General features: G+C 30.4%; 2 protein-coding genes across 3 annotated transcripts in view; one reads left to right on the top strand and one right to left on the bottom strand.

Moving 5' to 3' along the window:
• LOC148277005 (choline transporter-like protein 1) overlaps positions 1–13,232 on the bottom strand; it is a 29,837-nt gene extending 16,605 nt beyond the window's left edge. The window contains exons 1-2 of one of the 2 annotated variants that reach the window (XM_088233466.1): positions 13,207–13,232; positions 5,406–5,507 (exon numbers count right to left, since the gene is read on the bottom strand). Coding sequence is in view for 1 of the 2 variants with exons in the window: in XM_088233465.1 (XP_088089591.1) it covers positions 5,406–5,507; positions 8,084–8,143 (162 nt within the window). In the remaining variant the exon portion in view is untranslated. Of the gene's footprint in view, positions 1–5,405; positions 5,508–8,083; positions 8,315–13,206 lie in introns of those variants that run through there. The other variant, XM_088233465.1, reaches the window with a different exon arrangement.
• Positions 13,233–14,015: 783 nt separating this feature from the next.
• Tmx3 (Thioredoxin-related transmembrane protein 3) lies at positions 14,016–24,840 on the top strand. The gene is made up of 9 exons (XM_088233468.1): positions 14,016–14,219; positions 14,324–14,579; positions 17,937–18,120; positions 18,610–18,754; positions 19,397–19,619; positions 20,333–20,549; positions 20,973–21,168; positions 22,182–22,262; positions 23,065–24,840. The coding sequence occupies exons 1-8, from the start codon at positions 14,183–14,185 to the stop codon at positions 22,199–22,201; spliced, it is 1,278 nt and encodes a 425-aa protein (XP_088089594.1). The 5' UTR covers positions 14,016–14,182; the 3' UTR covers positions 22,202–22,262; positions 23,065–24,840.
• Positions 24,841–25,487: the final 647 nt, after the last annotated feature.

Raw genomic sequence — 25,487 nt, 5'->3', positions numbered from 1 at the left:
TGTTTATATACGTATAGAGAGAGCTTGTGTTCAATATTTGTAAGGTACCTATTGAAGTTTGAAAACATTAATCACACGAGTTGGATTTTGTGGTACTAAAGAAAATTTTTGTAATAAGAACTCATTGAAACAGCAAAAAAACATGATAAGTGCCTTTTACTTCAAAATTAGAAAGCCAAGGAAACTATCCACATATACATATGAACAACACTACACGTGAAAGCAAGCCGAGGCGGAATTGGTTAGAAAGCCAACTGTGAATCTGGCGTCACAGGTTCGATTCGCCATTCGATTCGACGTTCGATTCTCGCAATTGCAAGAAAAAAAATCCAAGACTCAATTGGTTTGGGCGTGGTGGTGTACTTTTCATAATTTTCTTCCATAAAGCTTTTCTTTTGCCGAGTGTAATTGATCAGTTTTGTTTTTAACATTAAGCAATAAATAAATTGAAGAATTATCGTGTAAAAAGTGTATTTTTTTACTAAATTATCTGGTTCAAAACATTACATCAAAAATACAAAACTGATTTCTGTAATGACCACTATAATTTATCCATTAGCATTGCAGTGATTTATTCTATGAAATGACCGATGAGCTTTTATAATAAAAATGGTGAACGTATGTTGTTATTTGGAAACTATTGATAATATTCTGATACGTTTCCTGATATACATTGTTTCGAATGTAGGTATCTACGGCTATATCGCCACAAAACGCGTTTTTCAGGGTTAATATGGAAAAAAATTGCACGTATATAACATACGATAAGTATTTGATTCTCACAAACGATGTGTATAATCGTAAGAAGCACTAACGATAATTACGTTGTTATTCTGTATATTATAACAAATGTAAAATATTAGTACTAAAATTAAAAAAAAAAAATCTTTAACTGGTTTATTACATCAAGCATTTTGCTGTCTTCCTATACAAATATAAACGTTTTGTTAATATACGATAAATCTGTTGTTCGAGTTTCTTTTGTACGTAGTGGAGATTTAGTTCCTAAGGCTAAATCACATATTTCTGTGCTCATTAAAGCTCATTCTCTTCATTTTTGCATGAACGGGAATTCATATTGTAAAAAAATATGCAAAAATTGTTTTTTAAAAATATTTTTAAAAACAATGCACGCGGGAGACGTTCGTCTAGTCTCTAGTCCGATAATCGTAACTTATATGTACTTACGCCGATTCCGGTCATCTCGCGAAATTTATTGCAAGGGTGCATACGATAGTAGTTTACTTTCTACAAAAATATGAGATACGATAATATTCGACCAATAAAAAAACGTAATTACATTAATTATTTTTGATAAAAACATTTTTTTTCTTCGTTAGAACTAAAGATATAATAATATATAGACGAAATACATTAAAAACTCAAATCGTCCATTTGTGGGTCACGATATTACACGTAGGAGGGGTCAATATATAAAATTAAAGTACAAATCTGTACTTTTCTTTCTTTAAAACAGATAAATTCACTGATTACAAATGTTTTATAAAATATCGAGTTACGTACAATTACAAAATAAATTACTCTGACCGTTATTCGTAACCCGTACTCACGACTAACGACACGTTCATTCGATTTGAAAAACCAGCTGCGGTGTATACTTACAATAAGATAAGATCTTTTACGTAAATATATAAACATTATGTGTTTAAGTTAAGTAAAATATTTTTAATAAATTATATTAAGTCAGAAATCGAATACGAAACTTATTGTATCATAGCCCGTAATTAGCTAATTAATAAGTACTGATTGAAGTTCGTAAAAAAATCATTATTGAAATATGGTTGAACGCTTTACAACGTTGCATTTCATCCCTACTGTACATAGATTTCAAAATTTTAAAAACTACTGTTTATAAAAACAATGTTAATATATTATGTAAAAAACTCGTTTTCATGTAATGTATAATTATTAACAATATTCTGAGTATATCTAAATGTTAGTAGACGCAAATGAGAGGGAAAACACTATCGAGAATCTAGGCATCTACAATGCTTATGACTTGTCATTGGTTGGTTTAAGTGGCCACTTTATGCACTATAAAATTCACCATTCTGCCAAATGTTTACATATCCACATTTTTTCATTTAAAAACGTCACAGATGAAAGAGTTGAGGACATAGGATGTATAAATATGGTTATAATGGTAAATGTTCCATAAGGGTCCTATAAACCAGCCAATGATAGGTCATTAGCCCTGTAAATGCCTAGACATCCATATTGTATTCTCTAAAGCATTTCCCCTCTTAACAAATTGTGTGATATCAATCAATACAAACATGCTCCTGAATTCGATAAATAAAAACGAGAGTTTTATACAGAATAGAGACAATAATTATAAGACTTAAAAAGAGATCGTTAATAATTTGTTTATACCTAGGTGGATCTAGAAATAAAATAAAAAATACCGTGTGGGGAAAAAAGGTTATAAAAAGCGTGCCAATAATATTTTTTATGCTCTATAAGTCAGATAACATGATAAACCTTTTATTATGGAAGAGCGTGTTAAGCTCTCATGGACAAAATTATTTTCAAAAACAGTTTCAGGACTGGATCTTCCTTAGGAGGAGGGATTTGAGTGAGAAATTCCTTGATGGTATTTCAAATATTTGAGTAGATTATATTTAAATTTTATAGTTTATTTTTTCATATACTTTAAATGTTTTTTTTATTGCATGTTTTTTTTCTATATTTGATTTACCGTGTATTTTTTAATAATGTTTTTATTATATGTAGTAAATATGACGATATTGACTGTAAACGTTTTATACATCCATATATTCGTCCCAACTCAACACAGGACTTTGGTTCCATGGAGTTGAGACTTGTGTCTCAATAAATGTTAAACATCTTGTGAAAAATGAAATAAATAAATATAAATAAAATCAATAATAAAGATTATTAATTTATTCTAATAAAAGCATTAAAACGTTTCTACGCGGAGAAGATACGCGATGCCAGACAATAAATTGTGATGAATAGATATTTGACCATTGTTTTTCTGCCACTTTCTCGTAAATGCCTCACTGATGCTGTGCGAAAAAAAACTGCTCGTTGGACTGATTACGCTCAACTAAAATCGATTTTTCGCTATCCCATTTTCCGCAACCCAAAACTTACCAGGTTTTTTTTTCAGAAAGAGTATCAGAATTAAATTATCTGTGTCGGTGCCTTTCCGCTTTTCAAAATTATTTAAAAAAAAATTTTTATCGTATGCCCGAGGACAGCAGATAAAACCGGGCGCTTTTATGGGGATGGTTCTAGCTCCCATAAGAAACAATTTATCAAAGAAGCAAAACGATAGAGACACGCAAGTGGTCTGTCAGGTCAATAGTTAATAAATATAGTGTCATTGCTCTAGTGTCATAATCCACGGGGAAAATACGGGAATACGTTTCGTTCGTATTCGTTTCGAAAAGTCGGGCCGCGTTTCCTTCTAACTGTAACACCCGCATTCGATATCAAAATCGATAATCGAAAGCGGATAGTAATTTGCTATTGACATTGCACTAATCAATATATTACCTACAAACTACATACTGTCACCTAATTCATATGCGGAATTAATTATTGTAAAAATGTGCCAAGGGCAACAACATGAGATATAAGTATAATTTATATATCAACTTATTACCATTATTGGTGTTGAATAACTCTTCCTTGTAAAGCAAACCAACATAACTGAAAAATCAATCATTTTTCTTTTTATATTGTTTGGAAATAATATGTAACTAAATCAGTTGCATGACCAAAGGTCATGATTTGGATAATAGTGTGTTTAAAGTAAATTGTAAAAATATTTAAAGATATTATATCCGAATTATTGGTAGACACAGCTGCGCCTTAACGTCGGCAAAAACCCTAACACTGAAATACTTACTGTCTGCTGAAACACATAAAAAACTAAATTAGTAATATACTGTTATTTTTTTACTACTTAACACTAGCTGAAATATACTTTGGATAATAAAGTCTAATGGAAAACCCTCATAGTAATAATGCGTAACCTAGAGAGAAGCCCTAACACTATGATTCATAGAACGCAAGCGATGTTGGTTTGTTGGCTAGCAACCAATTGGTGGTTCGATCGGATGCTTTTGTAGCTGTGCTTGGCTTTGTTTGAAAATAACTTGGATATTTACGTTATAATAAATAAAAATCGACTATGGTGAATTGCAGTATGTTTGGTTGCAGCTGTAGGAGCGTCAAAGGTGTTAAAGGAGTCAGTTTTCACAGGTAATTGATTCCGAATATTTTCCCATAATTTACATTGATTTTTGGCATTTATTGTCTCGACACGTGTGTAATGTTGCTTAAAACTTTCCTTATATCAACATATTTACTTCAGATACTATTTTTTCTCAATTTAAGGATAAATTTGTGAATAAAAGTATGTTAACTGTTGATAATGACAGTTGATTATGTCAGGGCCGCACTAGGCATCCCATATAAAGTTTGAGTTTTTATCGAGTAGAGGTCGATTAAAATTTTACTCGAAAATAGCAAAGTCAACCTTGAAATTGCATCTAAAATGACGTGTCCAAATTTCAGGCCGCTACAACTCGCCATTTCGGAGATGTGACGGACAAACAAACAAACTAACGTAGGACTTAGGTTCAATGGAGTTGGGATTTATGTATCAATAAATATATTGTGAATGAAATGAATAAATAAATAAAAAAATAAACACACACATGTATTTTCAGTTTTATAAAACAAATAAAGGCGAATTATATAAAAATAGATTGGAATAACCCTGCAATCATAAATACACAGGTACATATTTAAAAGTAATTACATTGCAAATTAATATCCATTTGGCAATTCTCGACCAGAGTACGGTCCATTATTTTGCTGCGAACTGTAGCTAACTTAATACCCAATAGTTGTAGAATGGTTTTCCGACGTTTGGGCTCCTCTCTAGGTTACGCATTATTACTCTGAGGAAAAACCCAATTTATAACTTTGTCTGCCCTCAGAAGTTAAACGAAATATTTTTATGTGCTAAGAATCTTTATACCTATATATCTAAATATTAAAAAAAACAACACGTTTGAGGTTTATTGTTTCAGCTTCTTTTTTTTTGAGCTTCATGGTTGTATGTAGTAATCAAGCACATCTAATAAAACATTACCGAAATATTTATGTTTGTATAGATACTGCAAAAATATATCAAAATATCTATTTATTTTTCAACTCCCCCATTCTATTAATAATATTAATTATTTTTGTTTTATTTTCAATACTTTGTGTTATCTGTTTTTAGGTCGAGAAAGTCCTTATTTTTTATTTTTTACACAATATCAGAAAATGTTAGCACGCGGTGGTGTCCTTGGTAATATTGTATATTAAGAATTGTTATTACGAACCAGTAAATAATTACTTACCAGGCCGAACGAGAATAATAAGAATATTGTTAAAGAAATGACATCTGTGCAGGAACGATCTTTCGCCTCCAATACTTCATTATTTTCGCCATTTTTCGAGTACTAAAATGAAAAAAATCGTATTTAGACTTATGTAATTAATTTTTGAGGCATAACATTGAATAAAAAAAACTAGCCTACGCTTCAGTGCAACTTATAGAATTTAAACAAAATAAAAAATATAATAATTGCTTAAATAATTTAATGCTCAATTCAACATAGTTTAATTTTTCAAGATAATATTAATGAAACAGATACAAGAGCTTATTGAAGAAATGTTACATAATTTAATTATTTTTTGATTTTAATATAATATTGATCCTTTATCCAACTAATGAAATTAATAAATGCATTGCACAAATATTAAAACGTTTTTTGATATTAGGTACTATATATTTTTAAATACACCAAATTATTTTTTTCCGGGGCTAATAGAATTCATATGACGTGTATTCATTATTCTCTTTCTGGACCTCATGGTGCATAGGATACCGTATTGGTACACTAAACGTTACGTAACTTGATCATTTTGCTATATGAAGATAAGATGATCGATTTAGGTGCTAATCCTGGGAGCATAGAATTAAGAATAATCCAGAAACCGCATACGAGCATCAAACAGAAGTCGACTTAACTACTCATAAATGAGTAGTTTTACATTTCGACCCATTGGTTTCTTTGTAGACGTCGCTCAGCACGCAACTCCCGATTTGAACTTAACTATGCCGTGTTGTGTCTTTTTAAAGTGTAGAAATACTTTTAAAGTGTAGGATATTAAAGAAACAGGATGGGATCACATTTCATTGTAATGAGCAAATGAATGTGTAAGTAGCAAATACATTACTTAAAAATTGAATTATTTTTCCATCTGTCAGATTGTCGAAGAAAACAAAATGGACATTTCGTTAGTGTTGCCAAGGTAGTAATTTTTTTTACCCTAATTTGCTCATCTAATGAGAGAACGAATGAAAATTGGACCTCGGATAAAACAAATCTTTGGTAGACATTTGACCGACATTATCTTTAAAACATCAAATATTATTTGACGTGATATAAAAATGTCCGTTTTATGTAAAATAAAATTTGTTTTATATTTTAAGTTCAAAGTTCATTAAATCCATTACTCTTATTAAATGACCCTTTACTTATCTACTCTGTTGTGTCAATCAATATTTCCGCCTGCACAATAAAATTTTAGAAAAATTTACAAATTGCTTTTTTTTAATCTTACATTTGTATTATGATGAATTTTTTTCCCATCGTGCAACATTACGCGGTGACATCACGAATGCGCGCGGCGAAAGTGGGGCATTGCGAGGGGAATTTTAGACACAGTCCGATGTATTCAAATATGATTCTACGTTCCTTCTGGACTATTCTTATTTCCATGCCTGGGAGTATGAAATATTATAGCATAAAACAACTTTATAAATAAATATTTCATGTCAACCATGTCGGGAATCGAACCCGAGACCGCATGCATGGTAAGCAAACGCGCTGACCATTTGACCACGAATCGGACAGTAGAAAGCCGTTATAAAATAACTTGTTCAATGAGGAAGTTCTGTGTTTTGAGAAATCGGATAGAAAAAAGAGTTTCCACCGCGCGGTAAAAAATATAGCATTAAATTGAGCGGCAAAATTTCTTAAACATTTATGAAAAAATATATAAAAATGATTTTAATAAAAACTAGCTACTTTGAACGACGTCAATAATTCTTCCGAAGTAACCAATGATGGAGTGTTATGATAGATTTCCAGATTTCCTGTTTACGGGAGGCCAATTCACCAATCATCAGAGCTCACCGAAGAGAACTTGTGATGTCACACGCGGAGTAATTTCATTTTTACACTATATTTAACATTCCAAATAATAGGTACAGAAGAGAACTAATAAGTTTGATTCATATTTCTTTTATTTTAATATATAATCTTTATATATTTTAAACCACCGTCTCTTTTATTTTAGTATAATTAAGTGAATACATGTTATTGGATGGCTTACTATTTTTATTATATCCATATCTGTTTGTATTATAAATAAATAAAGTAAATAAAAATGAAACTTTGAAAAAAAAACAGAGCGCTGATAACACAAAACATAAATTTAAAAAAAACGGGTTTCGTTTGATAGTCGATTAACAAATAAAAAGAAAACATTCAACTTCCTTATTCTGTTTAAAAAAATCTTTATAAAAGTATATAAATTGTAGGTAAATATAAAATAAAGTAAAAATCTCGTAAAAGGGACAATGTTTAAGTGTAACCAATCTACTATGCATTTTTTATATTCAAATAACAGTAAATAAAATACAAAAGTTAGTTTTGTATTCCTAAACCATTTTTATTTCATAAAAACAATATTATAGAACTGTATTTTTTTTTTACATTTAAAAAATCCCCAAAAATTAAAGGTTAACATGGCTCAAGTTATTAACAAATAATAGAAATTTGAATCCATTTAAAAATAAACTATAATAAAGATATTATAATAATAACAATAAAGTATACTCCTAAAAACTATTGATATGATATTTTTCGCATGACTGTTTTTAATAAATTTATAGTAAAAAGAGAATAATATTAAAACAAACTGCATACAAACATTTTGATGTTATACATTAATAATACATAAATACCTGTTCTTTTTCCTCAGTAGGTTCAGGATCAACACTATTAGAACATAAACATTGCCCCATAATTATTTTCAATTACAAATAGGAAACTTTGACAAAAAAACAATATCATATTATTAGTGAAATATCGTGCATTCAAAAAAATATTTAAAAACGATGTACATAATGTAGAGCAATGTAGATATATTTTTAATGATACGTATTTTTATTTGTAAAGTTTAAATGGAAGAAAAGTTGTGCGGGGGGGCGTCGGTGACTACACTCACGCTTGCTCAGGCTACACTAGTAGCGGTCTGCTGCCGACTGCAAGTAAACAATATTGAAGGAAGTTCCGGTTACCATGGTAATACAATGGACATGACTAGGACAACTAGGTAGGGTGGGCGGTCATTTTGTACCAGGTAGGTACATACATACATACATACATACATACATACATACATACATATATACAACATGCAAAGTAATATGATGGGGTGTCTCAACTGGAGTACCAAGGGATGTATTAAGGATCTGTAGACCCCTAGACTGAACTCAGTATATCGCTTATATGGATATTGGATTTGTAGGATTACTAATTCTATCCATACAATATCCATATAAGCGATACGCGCCAGATGGCTCCCAACACTTTACTCAACATACAAGAACAATGTTATCCAGCCTTAAAGCTACTGGTATTCCAAACACATTTACAGGGCACTATAACGCGTATTTAGCCGTAAAAATGCGCAATATGAAATATTTGGGGATAATACTTGATTCAAAATTGACATTAAATGCAAATTTTGAACACGTTAATAAAAAAATATCAAAAAAAATATTTTTCCTCAGTAGATTGAGAAATAAATTAAATAAAGATACTGCAGAACTAATTTACAAAACAATCATTCTTCCACATATAGATTACTACTCAACAATATTATTTTTAGCAAACGAAGGAAATTTAAATAAACTAGAAATTTTACAAAATAAAGCGATGAGAATAGTTCTTAAGAAAAATAAATATAGCAATGTAAAAAAAATGAGAGATGAACTAAAATGGTTATCTGTAAGAAGGAGACTTAAATTTAATATGTATATATTTATACATAATTTTTTTCACGATAAATTACCAAAATATTTTAAGGATAAAGTTGTCTTTAAACAAAAATTGTCATGAATATGCTACTAGACAAAAGGATAAAATAAGACTACCATTATTGAAAAGAGCTGAGTCGCAAAATTGTTTGATGTATAAGGGTTTAAAAATGTATGATGAGATGCCTGAATGTATGAAGAATGAAAAGTGTCTGAAAGAATTTAAAAATAAATGTATAAGTTACTGTAAGGAAATGTAAATATATATAGATGATGTAAATGTACATAATAGTTTATATTAGTTTTAATATAAGCTAACTTAAGAAATAAATAAAAAAATAAAAATATCGCGCTATAATTGTGTTCAAAATACCAGCGCAGAAGGCATCCACAGTCTCTACAGTATATCTATGGTTTAGGCAACCATATCACGACCGCTCGATGACAATTGTCACCATAAGTTGCTGCGTCCATTCTCTTATTACCGCACACCCAAAATTCTTCTTAACACGGCTACCTTTAAAACTCATGAAAGGCGGCCTTTGTGGTGTAATGGTTAAGACACTTGACTCACGCACGGAAGGTTCCGGGTTCGATTACCGCTGAGAATACAAAAAATAAATGTGACTTTTCCCAAGCCTGGATGTTCTGTGCTGTTCACCACTGTAATTGAGCATTCTGTTATGTTGGCGAAAACAAATCGGTACTTTTCTGTTTTGAGATGACGGGCCACGATTCGCATTATTTTAACAAAATCACTCTGAAGCGAGTGGAGGTGTATATTATATTTTTGAAAAGCATCGTCATCAAATAAGTAACTCGAAGAAATCGAGAAATGGAACACAAAAACTTTTTTAATCACGCGTGATATCTTCGTTTTTTTGTCTATTTGGAATTAAACTTTTTTGTTGCGCTAGACTGTAGATTAGATATTACAACAAATAGGTACTTTATTATAGAAATAAAAGACGAGTGATAAAGTATCCACAAATTTGTCCTACCTTTGTTTTGTATAAATACATTGAATTTCCTAACAAAGATACCAGATACCGAAGATGTCGCGAAAGCGATGAAACTGGTTACTGGATATTCCAAATTTGTGGATGAAAGTGTCACTCGTCTTGTATTTCAACAATAAATTACAATGAACTTCCATCAATAATTTTCACTTACAAACTTAAATGTTTTACAAATAGGTACCATTTTTTAAAATGAAAAATTGAAGTTTAGGCATTTTTCAAGGCTTTAAGACCGGTGATCACTTTACACATAGATATACTATAGTCATTCTAATTTGTAAAACTCTTAAACGCGGCCTCCGTGGTGTAGTGGTCAAGACGCTTGACTCACAGACGGAAGGTTCCGGGTTCGATTCCCGGTGAGAACACAAAAAAAAATTAATGTGATTTTTCTCAAGCCTGGGTGTTCTGTGATGTAATTCACCGCTGTTATTGGGCCTCCTGGCCTGTTGTGGTGCAAAAATAAAAAATAAATAAATAAATAAATAAAATAAATCCACAAATGGCCAAAAATGATATTTCTACTTTTTCTGTTTGATTCCAAAAATCGCTCGTAAATTATTTGTACAGTGTGGCATAATTACAAAAATAAATCGAAAAAAAAAACATCGCTGCAACTCGCAATTGAAGTAAAAACTGTTTTCTCTAACTGAACAAAAATAAGTTTGGGACTTTCGAGTTTTACAAGTTAGGCAGACGATATAATATTAACACGATATGTTTATTTAACAACTTTTGAGTTTGTCCAAATGTTTTTTACAAATTAAAACAGAAATGAATAACAATTTGAAGAATGAAATATGAAAGTAATATGTGTAAGATTCACCATTTGTCTATGTTTAAACCAGCCAATGACAGGCCATAAGCCCTTGTAAACGCCAAAACATTCATATTTCCTTCTAGAAATGAAAATTTGTTTTTAGGCGTTGCCTAGTATGTGAAATAATTAAATCAGATCAATCTCTTTACAACAATAAAGATTTCAGTTCTTCACTACAATCGACTAATTTTACTTAAATCGACAGATGAACGAATTGAAGCAATATGGATGTTCAAACATAGGCAAAATAGTTAATGTTACACAGTGCGTAAAGTGGCCACTTAAACCAGCCAATGATAGGTCATAAGCCCTAGTCTAAGGTGGATATATCAAAAGTCAAATGTCAATCTCACGTCGAAACCCGGCTGGCGGTTAAAAAACTATTATGTACGCGTAGGGCAGAACTGAGCGTTTGGGCATGCATGAACACCGAACCTGTTTCTATGGGTACATAAAAGCATGAAGAAGTCATTTTTTGTAAGTATTCCTAATTTTTCTTCATACAAACGTATTCTCGTATTTTCTCTGTGGCTTATGGCACTAGTAATGTTTTTTTTACACACTGCAGACCATGTAAACCGAAACACAAAAATAATAATTTATCCGTACATATCTAATTTGAAGTAAATACAATAATTGATATAAAAAATCGATTGTGCTTATTTTATCTATAAACGAGTATGTACTCAAATATATAAATAGCAAAGCATTGCCGGGTTCAGCTTGTAACCAATAAAAAGTAGTAAAGGATTAAGAAAAAAAGTCTGCCTCGTGGTATAGTGGTCAGCGCGTTTTCTAACCACGCAAGAAGTTTTGGGTTCGATTCCCAACATGGAAGTTAAAATTTATCTTCCATACATCCATATCTCTTACTCTAGATGTTCTCCATCTCTGTTGCAATTTGTTAATAAATATATTTATTTAACGTTGCTACCTCTCCAATGAAGCAATATGCTTGTGTATAAACACCCGTATATCTTCAAAGACCGTGAGTAAATACGGCCCTGGGGTGCTATTCAGAACAGCTCTTGCGGCACGAGAAAACAGTTAGGAATAACAATTCTGGTCTCAATGACGTTCTTTTTTTAATGTATTATTTTCATTGCCAACATAAGTACAGCCCATTCAAATCTTGAATAAACCTTGCTTATGTGTTCGTAACAAAAAGTTTTTATGTAAATCATTCAAATGTGCGTGCTTGCACAAGAAAAAATTGTAAGTTCACTTAGTTCTCCTCCGGCAGGTGAACGCACTGAAATTTTACATAATCAAATAATACCTGCTAAAAACATTTTTTTCATCTTTTTATCCAGGCTGGTGAAGAATACAGTTCTGATTGTGAAATAGAACCAAAACTCAAGACGAGAGTTTTCGATTCGATGGCTACCATCAGGTAAAAATCGTGAAAAAGTCAATCCTATCATTCTTCAGGTTCTAGGTTCAATTTCTTCCTTTGCAGCGGACGTGAAATGTCGATTTTAAAGTTCGTTTAAACGACAATATTTCATTGTTCATGGGCTGGCAACTAAAGCGTAGGATTGATCACTTTACCTTCTTGTAATAGATTATTGAAATACGCTGCATTTAGTTTACTAATTTAGTGCCCTATGCACTACTGGGTGCGGAAAGGGAAATGATGACGAACCTTTAAAAATAATTTAAACTTTATAAGTTGAATCCGAAATGACACGAAAGCAAAAACAAGGAAGAAAATAAGAATGTGGCATACTTATAAAAAACGCTTGAAATAACTCTTAAATTTCACTGTGAATGAAATCCTCAGTAAAGTTTAACAATTTACAGAATTCCTCGTAAAATTAATATAGTGAACTCGAGGATACAAAAGTAAAGTAGAAATAATATTTAAAAAATAACATTTTATTTAAAGGTACCATGATTATTGACATATTATTATAGGTATCTACAAATAGTACATACAACATTGTTGTTTCACTCATGAAATAAAGCATGACGTATTTAGGTATGTAGCTAAGTAAAAAAAAATACACAAAAAATGCTATTCAAATACTTTAAAGGAATTAAGAAGTCCTTTTCAAATCTTTATTTTCGACATGATTTTAATTCGTAAGGCAATTATAACGTAATATATAGTAAAGGCGTAAAGGTATTTTATACCATTGAAATAAATAAAAATAAATAATTTAATAAATGCAATTAAACGAAAAATAATCAAATATCAAACTTACAAAAGGGTCCCGTCCGGTCCCGTCACTGTGAAGTAAAATAAGAAAAAACAAACGAACATACAGAACACACAATTCAAATTTAAAAATTACCTTTAAGGAAAGGAAGTATTTTTAAAAGTACCTACTCACTTGGTGACCCGACCCATATTGTGTTTCTAAAGGAAATATTTTTTAATACGTTTGGTGAATTTATATGCAGAACTTATTAAAAATGTAAAATATATTATTTATGATAAAACAATTTTAAAGAAAATAAAAAAAAAGTGAAAAGAAGTTTTGTTTCTAAAAAAAAAAATTGTATTGGCGCGTTTAAATTTTATATTATATTTTTATAGTACGGAAATATCACATACTACGAACACCGATAAAAACATATGAAATGGATTTAGAATAATAAATTGTATTTTCAAAATCAATATGAATATTGTGGAGAAATGTTTTCACATATAACTTTAAAAAAGAAATTGTAAAAAAAACATGTCACTAGAAACACGCGGCGACAACGTGATGATGTTCCATAAACATTTGAAAGGTTTTGACTAAAGTTAAAAATAAACATAAATCGTAACGTTGACCGTTTTTGGGGGAATTCAAAATTAGACATTTTAAAATACTTTTTATGCTACTATTAGTAGTAGCAAAAATATAAAAATAAGGTGCAAAAAATTATTTTTTTTACTGGACAGTATTTAATAGACCCTTGAAAAGGTAATATTTCCCTATTATGAAACTGACTGAAAAGCCTATAAAATTGTAAAAAACCATAGACCCCATATTAGGGACAACGCTTCATAGACAATTTAAAGATCGATTCTGCTTAGATCTTGGAAAACACATCATGTCAAAATAGTAGAGTTGTCAAAATGTCAAGTAATTTTGGTTTTTATGTACAAAATTTGTAATCTCTTTTATTGGATTAAATAATTTAAGACGTATTAAGACATTATTCCTTATTAGTTTGAACAAAATTCATGCGATGAAGGTCTTTTATTTTTTTCATCTCATCGCATTTGGTATGAAGTTTTCTTAATTATAATTTAATTTAATAAAAAAAAAGACTGTTCACTACGGATTAAATTCAAACGCTATTTACTTAATATTTTTTTCTTGTTTTCAGTCGCTTATGTGTCTTGCAATGATGCCTCGAGAGTGTTTGAACTGAGTGATAGGTTTTTTGAAATTCACAATGAAGGACACTGGTTAGTGATGTTTTACGCTCCGTGGTGCGCTTATTGCCACCGCCTGATGCCCGTTTGGTCTCATGTGGCTCAGGCTTTACACACTTCCAGTGTTAAAGTAGCCAAACTAGACGGTACCCGGTTCAACAATATCGCAATGCATTATAAAATAAAAGCCTTTCCCACAATCATGTTGTAAGTATGAAATATCCCAATTTTTTTTTTAAGAATCTCTAAAACTTTTTGGAACTAGTGCTGGATTTCGAGCTTCTCAAGATTTTTACCTAGATAAGCGATTCCCTAACGAGATGAAGAAATTTTTAGAGAACGGTATGTAGAAGTCTAACCATTTACAAAGCTCATGATTTGTCATTTGTTTTTTGAACACTCCCCTTAATGTGCTAAAAAAATCCCCGTGTTCCGGTGCTATGTAGTCAATACACATACAAAAATGATGGATTTAAAATCTACAAAATGGAACATTAATAAGCAACTGCTTCATTCAACTGTATTTAAATTGAAAAGTGATGATATTTGAAATATAATCACTGAAAACATTTTTAAAAAACATTTTATTACACTCACAGCGCTCTTTACCCAACTTGATTCCCATTTTCTAATTGTGAGTTATTTACAACTCTTTGAAAATGGCCCCATAATTAAAATATTTGGGTTAATCATAAGAATAAGGAGTACGTGGATTACTATTTATATTTTTAAGTACATTTTTCAAAATGTTGACAGTTCCCATCTAGTGTCTATCTATGGTAATGAATTTTGCAAAATTAATATGAACTAAATAAATATGTTTGCCCTTCGACCTATTAGTACACGTGTGCTAAGCCCTCAAAAATGATGACACTTGACTCATGCCCAAACGCGTGTTTTAAGTTGTTTTTCAACCGCCAGCCAGGTGTGACAGGTTGTTTAGAATTGAAACCACAATGCCTGCTTGTGTTGTGAAAGTGTGACAAAATTGCTCGGATAAACATTGTAAAATTAATGCTGTAACTTTTCATTGGGAGTGTATTTGTTTATAAGCGATTAACAAAGCTTAAAATAATTCATTTACAAATATAAGTATTTATTTATAATGTCAAACTACACCTAGCTGCTCGATAGCAAAACGTTATTTTCTAACAGGAGTGCACTAGTAGAAATACTCTTTTAAAAATATAGTAAATGTGTGTAAATATTATTTTAGCATTCCCCAACTTCCAGTATAAAGAAATAAACGGGTAGAAACTAATTGAATTTAAGGAAAGAGTCCGACTGGGATCCATCAAAAACTAATGTTGTTAGTTTATGATAGTAAACATAGTCTTTCTAGTACTTATATACATTCTCGTTGAATAGAAAAAACTCGGTAACTATGGGTTCATTTTTTGACACTAATTTTTAAAAATATTTTACTCTATAGGGTCTATGTTTTTAGTTTTTATTTTTCTACAATATAGGTATAATTTTTACGCTTATTGGAAGTCAATATATAAATAAATAAATAAAGAAAACAAAGCAAAGAGATAGTCAGTTTTCAATAAATAAAAATAATCAAATAAACTAATACAAATAAAATAATACAAATAAAATAATACTATTAGTTCCTTATACTGCTATCTTCCATGTACTCATTAAGTCCATAATAGGCCTTTTTTGAAGTACGCTTTTTATGAAAATTTTTAACTTATTGTCCGTCATAATTAGAACACTGTCGGGTATTCTATTGTAGAAGCATACGCAGTGCCCCACAAACGATGTGCTTACCTTACTTAGCTTCAATTTTGGGATTACTAATTTGCCCTTATTTCTAGTATTATGATTATGATTGTCGCTATTTTTTTGAAAGAGAGATATATTTTTACGCACATACATAATATTATCATAAATATACTGACTATAAACAGTCATAATTTTTATTTCTTTAAAAATATTTCTTAAAGAATTGCAAAAATTTAAGTTGTAAATACCTCTCACTGCCATCTTTCGCAAAACTGCGGAAATATCGGCAGCCCGACCCCACACTAAAATGCCATAAGACATAATCATCCGTTATTAGTCGGATCTTCCTGACGGCATATTCTGCTGCGCCAAGTCTTGCCGCTAAAGCTTTTATATGAGGGGCCCACTGTAGGGTAGAATCTGTTGTTAGCTAGCCTGTTGTTAGCTAGAATTATATGTATGTCAACATTTCTTACATTAGGTAAAGCAAATTTAATACATTTAGTTTCTTTTACATTTATACTAAATTATTTGCATTAAACCATTTTAGAATTCTCAAAAGAGTGTCATTTACTTCTATAAAATCATTAGCTATTCTATTTATTTTAAATATTAGAGACGTATCATCTGCAAATAGAACTATGTTTGATAAATTCTTTACCATGAATGGTAGATCATTGATATAAACTAAAAAAAAGAAATGGTCCCAATATAGAACCTTGAGGAACGCCCATTTCCACTCTTGATCTCGAGGATGTAACCTTTATTTACCTCAACTTTTTGAATTCTATCCTCTTGATAAGAGTTTATCAAATTAAGAGCTCCATCACCAATTCCGTAATGTCTTAATTTTATCAACAGTGTTTTGTGGTCAACACAATCAAAGGTTTTAGATAGGTCACAGAAGATGCCAATAGCATTCTGAGATTCTTCCCAGGCACTAAAAATGTGCTGCATTAGCATAACCGCGGCATCAGTAGTAGAGCGACCTTTGGTAAAACCAAACTGTTGTTGATGAAGTAGAGTGTTTATATTGAAATAAGCCAGCAATTGATTAAACAAAATTTTCTCAAAAACCTTGCTGAGTGTGGGTAATACCGAAACTGGTCTAAAATTACTGGGGTCTTTTTTATCCCCCGATTTAAAAAGGGGTACTACTTTACTATGTTTCATAAAATTAGGAAAGACACCTTAGTCAACACAATTATTAAAAACTAAAGCTAAGTATGGGGCTAATATACCAATCACGGAACCTAACAATTTAACTGACATGCCCCACAAATCTTCAGTATTTTTGGATTTTAAGCATATATAAACTTTTATAACCGTCTGTGGGACAATATGCTTTAATTTAAATATGGAAGAACACATGTTAACGTTTTCTTTAAGGAAAGTTTCAGCAAGAATATGCGAGGAATTAAGATTTTCCATAGTTTTCAATGGAATATTAGTAAAAAACGTTTGGAATTCACCGGCCACTTGTGTTTCAGAACTAATTATCCCATTATCTGTTTTCATGTTATATTCAACTTCGCGTGCTTTAACTTCGCCTGTTTCTTGGTTTATTACTTTCCAAAACATGTGTAGATCAATGTGTATATCTCTCTCTTAAATAAATTATTTCATGTGTATCGTGATTTCCTATTTATTTTTTTTTAATTGTTGAGCGCAATAGAGTATTTGCTATATCTTATATGTAACGGGTCTATTTATTATACATCAGTGATCGAAATGGTCTTTATTTAATACAACTGCATTTCATTGAAAAACTAGACTTTTGATATTTGTCATTTTTTACATTATGATTTTAACGTTAGGTATTATTACTTTTAGTTTGAAGGGATCATTAAAGCACGAATTCATAGGGGAACAGACTAAAGATGAATTAGTGAACTACGCCCTGCGTATGTCAGGCCCCCCCGTAGATATCCTGAGTAACTCGGACACCGTTGATTATGTTAAAGAAAGGACTCCTATTTTCTTCACTTATGTTGGACAGCAATCGGGACCTTTATGGGTAAATATACAAATAAACATAAGAAATAAAGCCATTGCATGGATACATTAATGTTGTTACATTTACATTCCATCATGAACATACACAGTTTGATAAAAAATATACTGAAGTTGTATTAAAAAAAATATATATATTTATTCCACAATATTAATATTTTCTCCTTCAAAGTTATCACCTTTGGATATAATACATTTTTTCCAATCCTTGAAACATTTCTGGATCTCAGTTTTTGGTATGGCCTTTAGTAATCTTCTCTATGGTCATGAAACATCATCCTTTTGTACAATAACAATTATAATCGGCTCAAATTTTACATAGGACAGTTGAAATATTTGTGTGAAATTTAGAGTTATCATCTTACTAAACATGTTACCTACATAATTACTTACTGACTTAGAAAACAATGTTATAGGTCCACCAGCTCTAAATCTACCTTACTTATAAAATATTTATAATATAAATTCACAATCAACCTTTACTTATTTCCAGGACATGTTCTTTTACATTGCTGAGAAGTACCAACCCCTAAACTCATTCTACGCAACTTCAGAAGATGTGGCCAGTAAACATGTTCCATTGGATAATGTTCCTGTTGTGTTTGTTTACAAGGATAGCACTCCTTATTATTTCCCAGGTAAAGTATTTTGAATTGCATATGCATCGAGTATGGTCAGTGTCATCAGCAGTGTTGGTGTTTTACAGAGCTAACATTTAATTTGCCATGTATATATTTTAAGTGTATCAGAATACCAAGAAATTAAAATTACATTTTTTAATTGTAAAATTATTAAACTATTTAAAACTAAAATATATAGTTAAAGATCTAAAAACTGCCAAACCATTGTATTATTAAATTGCTCAGTTGTGTTTTAATTTAAAATTACATATTTGTTAATTTGATGTTTTTTTATTTTATTTTATGTGTGTATGTCACTATAAATGTATATATGTGGATAACTTAATAATTTTGTGTATAGTACTGAGTTAACGCGGATTTATCTAGCAAGTCAGGAAATGAAAATAATTCATTGTGTCCTTAATTTTGTATATAGAATAATTAATAAATAAATGTTGTCATTAAAATAATTTAAGTACTTGGTACTTACCTACCTCTTAAAAATTTGAGATTTGGCAGTAAAAAAATTAAAACAGTTTTTTCTTAGAATTATGTGTTTTAGAAGATTAAGGTTGCCACAATTTCGAATTACAGTCAATAAAAAAAATGTGTATTTCAGAATCTTGACAAAATGCTTAATTATTTCACTCTTTTGTATAGAGGACCATAGAATCTTGGAAGACAAAGAACTTCTCAATACGTCATTTCACAAGTGGTTAGAAGCTGAGAGATTTGGTACATTCCCCAAGGTGTCCAGAACTAATATAAATGAATTACTGGCTCTGGAAAAATTCCTCGTTTTAGCAGTTGTTGAAGAAAATAAACTGAATGAAGTATCTCCCGAAGAAACCGAGTTTCGTAATATGATTGAGTCCGTCATAAGGTAAATTGTTATTTACAAACTTGTATCCCAATCATTTAAATATTTAGAGATCACAGTACTTTATTACATTACTCTCCCTGCATAGCCAAAGAATTTTAACAGGCATGTTTATGATTGTATTTGCCAAATAGTTTACTATAAAAAATATGCAAACATACATTTACTTATTTTTATTACCTTGTTAACTGTGTCTAATATAAAATTATACCAATTCAAAAAGATCAGGTGATTCTTAGTTCCGCTTGCAAATTATTGTAATATTATGTATGTAATATTAAATACTAACACACTAATTTGTATATAGTACTAACTACGTGTAAATATTTAAATAAATAAAAATCTGGAACTCGGCATTGGCTAGAACACCCCCCAGTTAGGAGTTGAAAAGGGCTAAAAAAACTAAGAAGAAGAAAATTGATTAGCTAACACCGAAGTCAATTTTGACTTTATTAATATTTATGATACATTAAAAATTTAAAAACGATATAACATAATGTGGGATATTTAATAACAGAGACAGACAATGCAGCAATAAACAAATATTTTATATTAAAAATGTACTGCTTAATTGTTTGTCGAATTTGTTTGAGAATTATTTGAATAAAATGAGATGTTCAAAGCAGGTACAAAATTGTTCTCGATTATCGCCATAGTTTTTTTTCATAAAAAAATATATCTCAAACCATGAAATTACAAATCATTTATTATTTTAGGCAAAAACGAGATACTCTTCACAAGAACTTCCAGTTTGGGTGGATCGGTTCTCCTGAGTTGGCTAACTCTATTGTGATGTCAGTTGTATCCGTGCCACATTTGATTGTTATTAACTCCACAACAAAACATCACCATATTCCTGAAGATGACCCCAATCAGCTAACACCAGAGGCTGTGCATATTTTCTTGGAACAAATATTCAATCAAACAGCTCCGGTAATTATAATGTTATTAATACTCTTATTGCGGGAAATATTTTTTTAACAAAAATAAAAAAACAAATGTGAACACACAATGTGTTTATATTCATGGAATGGGTTAATTAAGAATAATGTTCCCTTCCTGGGATGTTCTGTGCTGAGAGAAACATTTTACACTTAAAAATACAATTATTTACATTACTCTTTTACCTACAACCCGTCTCCATTATCTACTTTTTGATAGCTATTTTATATTATGAGTATTGTCCTTGCGGATAATAGAAGTCATCATCGTACCATGTCCGCTTCCTAGTTGGAGCATATGGTGTCCACAAAAAGCCCCCAGGCATCTCTGTCGGCTGTCAACTCCGGACAGATAATGGAAGTAGGTTGTACATTTTAATTGAGAAGTAGACCTTCATTGGTGATTATTTTTCAGGTGTATGGTGGGGATACGTTTTTGGTACGGCTATACCGCATGTATTTCCAAGCTCGAACTTCCCTCGAGTATATGTGGACTGGAAACCCTGTTCTGACTACACTTATATTTGGACTGCCCCTTGGTTTCCTCTCTCTGATATTCTATTCCATTTGTTGTACAGACATTATGGATGCAGAAGAAGAAGATGCAGAAGGTATGTTCTTTTATAAAATGACTACATCATTTTATCCCTTTGCTAGTGTCATGTTTATCTTAATTATTTTTATTATGACCTTTTAGACCACAGATTCCAATTTAAGTTACAAATCAATTGCATACCATGTCATAATCATGCAGCAGTGAGTAATGAATGTATCATATATTTGGTAAAAGTCTTTGATTAAATTCATTTAATTGTGTTAATATTATAGTTAGAAGACCATTCTATTTAACTAAGTCAGATATTTGTAAAAAGTGAAATCCTTTTCTGGGCTGGGAGTAGTTTATTGATTTATTATTTTATTAATGCTTTATTATGTTCGTTTAAATTAAAGAAACAAAATAGAAAGGTGTAATTTTAAATTCTGTTATGTCCTGCCGGTAAAACAACTTTGTGACTAAAAATTGATTGTAGATCACTTTGTTAATCCGGAATATAAAAAAAGAGTTTCCCACACTCACAACACTAGATTAAAAACTAAGGGCTCTCTGATCGTTCCCCGAATTACAAATTACTTTGGAGAGCGAACATTAAATTGCGTTATTCCAAAGTTGTTCAATGATCTCCCACAAACCATCATTAACATGAGAGATCTTCAAATGAAAAAAAAGAACTGAAGAAATATCTTCTAAATACTTTATAGTGCCCGTTAATAAATAAATTTGTGTAATAAAAATAAAATAATGTAAAATAAACCGTCATAAAATAAATGTGTCCCACCGAAAAGTCTTTAGACTTAGTGGGTAAAAAATTGTTATATGTATTTTAAATTATTAAATAAACTCTGCTCTGCAGCACTGAAACTGAAATATGCAGATATTGGATGTTTGCTTAAATACCTACTTATTGAATTTTAGTTTAGTATCGAAAGTAATGCCAAGATCTGTGATCATATCAGCTTTTTTTAAGATCATATATTTTACCCCTTCTAAATAAATTCTTCACAAATACTTAAATATTGAATATTAATTCATAATAATTTTATTTATTATACTTTTTTTTTTTAGATTACAAGAAGAATGAATAAAAAATGTGGATAAAAAAGCCATTTTATTTCCAAATTACAAAGTTGTCTACACTACAACCAGGTAAAATAATTTTATCATCATCATTATTTTCATCATCAGCAACAGTTGAACCATGTTTGTGTTTTGATATGTTAAAAACAGTCAGCACTAGCCTCATACAAATACTAAGCTAATTTCCTTGAAAACATTCCTGTAATATCACTACAATGGCGTATTGAACAAACCGAGGTGACAATATTTATTTGCATTTCTGAAAAATGGTAAAAATACATATTTAAGCATGTCCTTCGACTGGCCACTTAAAGTACAAAATACGTATGTGTATGTTCATAATTTCCATTAATATAGAAATAAAAGACAAGCGATACTTAAATTCACAAATTTGGAATTCACTTTTATTTGTATTATAAACTATATTTGTGACTGTGGTGCCGAAAGGAAAACCATCAAGCATATCGTTGACGATTGCCCAACAAGAAGTTACCATGGTGATCCATCGGTCTTGACTGCGATTCCTGAATCAACTGAATATTTGACTGGCTTGGATCTGGACCTCCAAATTTTTGCTTAGATTTTTTATCTCATTTCTAAAAAAATCCTGCTGTATGCTAAATAAATACTCAATAATAAATTACAATGAGCTTGTACCAATAATTCTGTGTCTTCTCTCTACAAAATGTTGACAAGGCAAATATGAAATCCGACATTGGTCTTTTAAGATCCAAGCCTCAGAATTTTCGCTAACAAACCTTTTAATTAATACGCTAACCTAAATTTATTACTTTTTGTGCAACAATTTACAATTTATACTTATGTATCTATAATATCATACACCTGATAACAAAACATGTTATTTTTTTAGATTACCGATTAAAGTGGGCTTTGTGATGTTACTTGTTGGATCTTTTCGTGAGAAGAAACTGGACAGTGACAGAATCTATTCAATATGAGCTCAACATGATCAATAATTTACAATGCTTACTCAGTCTCCGCATTAAGTAAAATACTATTTTATAGGTGTTTTTAATCACTATAGTTAGATGTAAATTATCACCGAGAAGCATCTTATTTGATGATTCATTCCAAAAATTTACCCCCAGATGCATTTTAAATACATATTTGTCATTCCTTCAAGATTATTAGGTTAAGTTTTTGTGAAATCGTATTCCATAGGAATACATAAACCATGAAAATAATGAGTTTGTATAGAATTATATTTATAATATTGTATTGTTCTAGTCCAGGTATTTTCTACATTTATAATATTTAGCCTTTTCTTTGCTATTACTAGCAAATAATAATGTATTTACTTGATTTGTACTTAAAATATATAAGTATGATTACATATAAGTTATTGTTATTAACTTAGTACTTTCATAGATTCTTGTGCCATATAAGAGTATATTCAATTAATTGTTTAATATTTTCTTGATTTATTTAGAACAATATTATTTATAAATGCATTGTAATTTCTTTAATTTTATATTAAACTGATATTTAAAATATATTTATGTTGGTAAATGCATACGAGGTTTACTTAGAATTACAGATGTGTAATTTCAATTTGCACATTATTTAGCTTTAGTTTTTATATTAAACCACGGCATTGTTTGCTTAAAAGAAATGTTAAAAACTGTCTTCATGATTCATGTAAAGATTTATTGCATGAAAATTTCTAGGTTCTGAGATACTGTTTTTTTAAAAGTACATTAAATATCAAAATAAGAACTAAATTAACAATAGTTTATTCAAGTGTTCATAATTAGTTTTTTTTCTGTAAAACTAAACCATATTTAATTCTTGAATTTCATGCTTTTATCTATGCAATTGCTTTAGAGAAAACATCATCATTCTCTTATCTACATCTCTGGCACGCAAGGAACACTGCATTGGTACTTCAATCGCTGTGTATTGGCGACCATTTGTAATATACATAAAGGTAAGATGATCAGTCTTATGCTTCGGGCACCAGTCGAGAGTGACTATGAAATATTACAGATAAATTCCATCTCTTAAATTAATATTTCACATTGACCTTCTTCGAGAATCACACCTAGGACCTCAGTAATGCCAATCAAATGCACTAACCAGAACACCATGAGGTGGTCTCCACGCATTTACCTTTTCAGGATTTTTTTCACCTGAGAGTAGCTATTGAGTGGAAAACACTCACACAATTGTATCCTTCATTCCGCCTAAATATGGGCCAAAAAATATAGAAGTGCCAAAACCAAATTTTAAATATCAATCATTATTGCTATGCAACTATGTTGTGTTATTTTTTTAAACTTTGTATTGACTTTATATGTTTTATTATACTATAATATACACTAATAATATGTGGTTTTAAAAAAATATATCCTCACTATGAATCCATCATGTTATTTCACAATTTTAATAAAAGAGAAAAGTTGATTATGCTACTATTGCTTTTTAAAGATACTCATTCTACATGGATTGGAAATATCAAATTGGAAAAATCTTTCAAGATATTTTTATCACTATTGAAATATCACAATGCCTTATGCAGTTTTGGGTTTGTAGTGAGAATACATATTTATTTGGAGTGGGTAAAATACATCACGTAAAGCTAGTCATTTTGTATTAAGTATATTGTGTATGATTAAAAAAATGTTAATAATATGGCTTTTTATTTTACTTTAAAAAATATTGCCCTCCAATCCTAAAAAAACATTTTAGCTTGTTCTCTTTAATTATTTACTTTTACAATTAATTTTATTTGTTAGTTTTAAAAAAATATATTTTGTAACATTCACATAATAAAACTACGAGGGAGTACAAATTTAAGAGATTTTCAGATTCAAAAAATTAATTGGATTCACGACAACATAATATATTACATTGATGGCCTAGCGCACACGTGTCACGTGCGATATTAGGTATGAGTTTAGTACATTTTACCTATCACCCAAGACAATACTTAGTGGTGCGCAGATGTTTTCAAGTGATATTTCGCTTACTGTTATCATAGTGTACGATATGCATGTTTTAAAACAAATGTGTTTGCAACACTGGCTGCACATCGAACAGAACATCTAAATTAGTAATCTCGTACTTAAGACATTTTTGGGCTTGGCCATCAATATACAAGTAGCGTAGTATCTAAGGTCATCTGTCATTCAAAAAATTTAGGTAATAACTGATTCTTGTAGATCTCACACTTTGGAGTGGTATTATGTACGTGTGACAAAAATAGACCGAAGTAATTGAAAAATACCATTGAAAATCAATAGAGAATTGCATGTAAATAAACAGTAGCAAATA

The sequence above is a fragment of the Micrasema longulum genome, unplaced genomic scaffold (genome assembly GCF_059751315.1).
Source record: "Micrasema longulum isolate JH-2025_06_02 unplaced genomic scaffold, ASM5975131v1 h1tg001108l, whole genome shotgun sequence".
In the NCBI taxonomy this organism is placed as follows: domain Eukaryota; kingdom Metazoa; phylum Arthropoda; class Insecta; order Trichoptera; family Brachycentridae; genus Micrasema; species Micrasema longulum.
The sequence above is the reverse complement of the archived record's forward strand: the minus strand, read 5'-3'. Positions and strand labels throughout refer to the sequence as shown.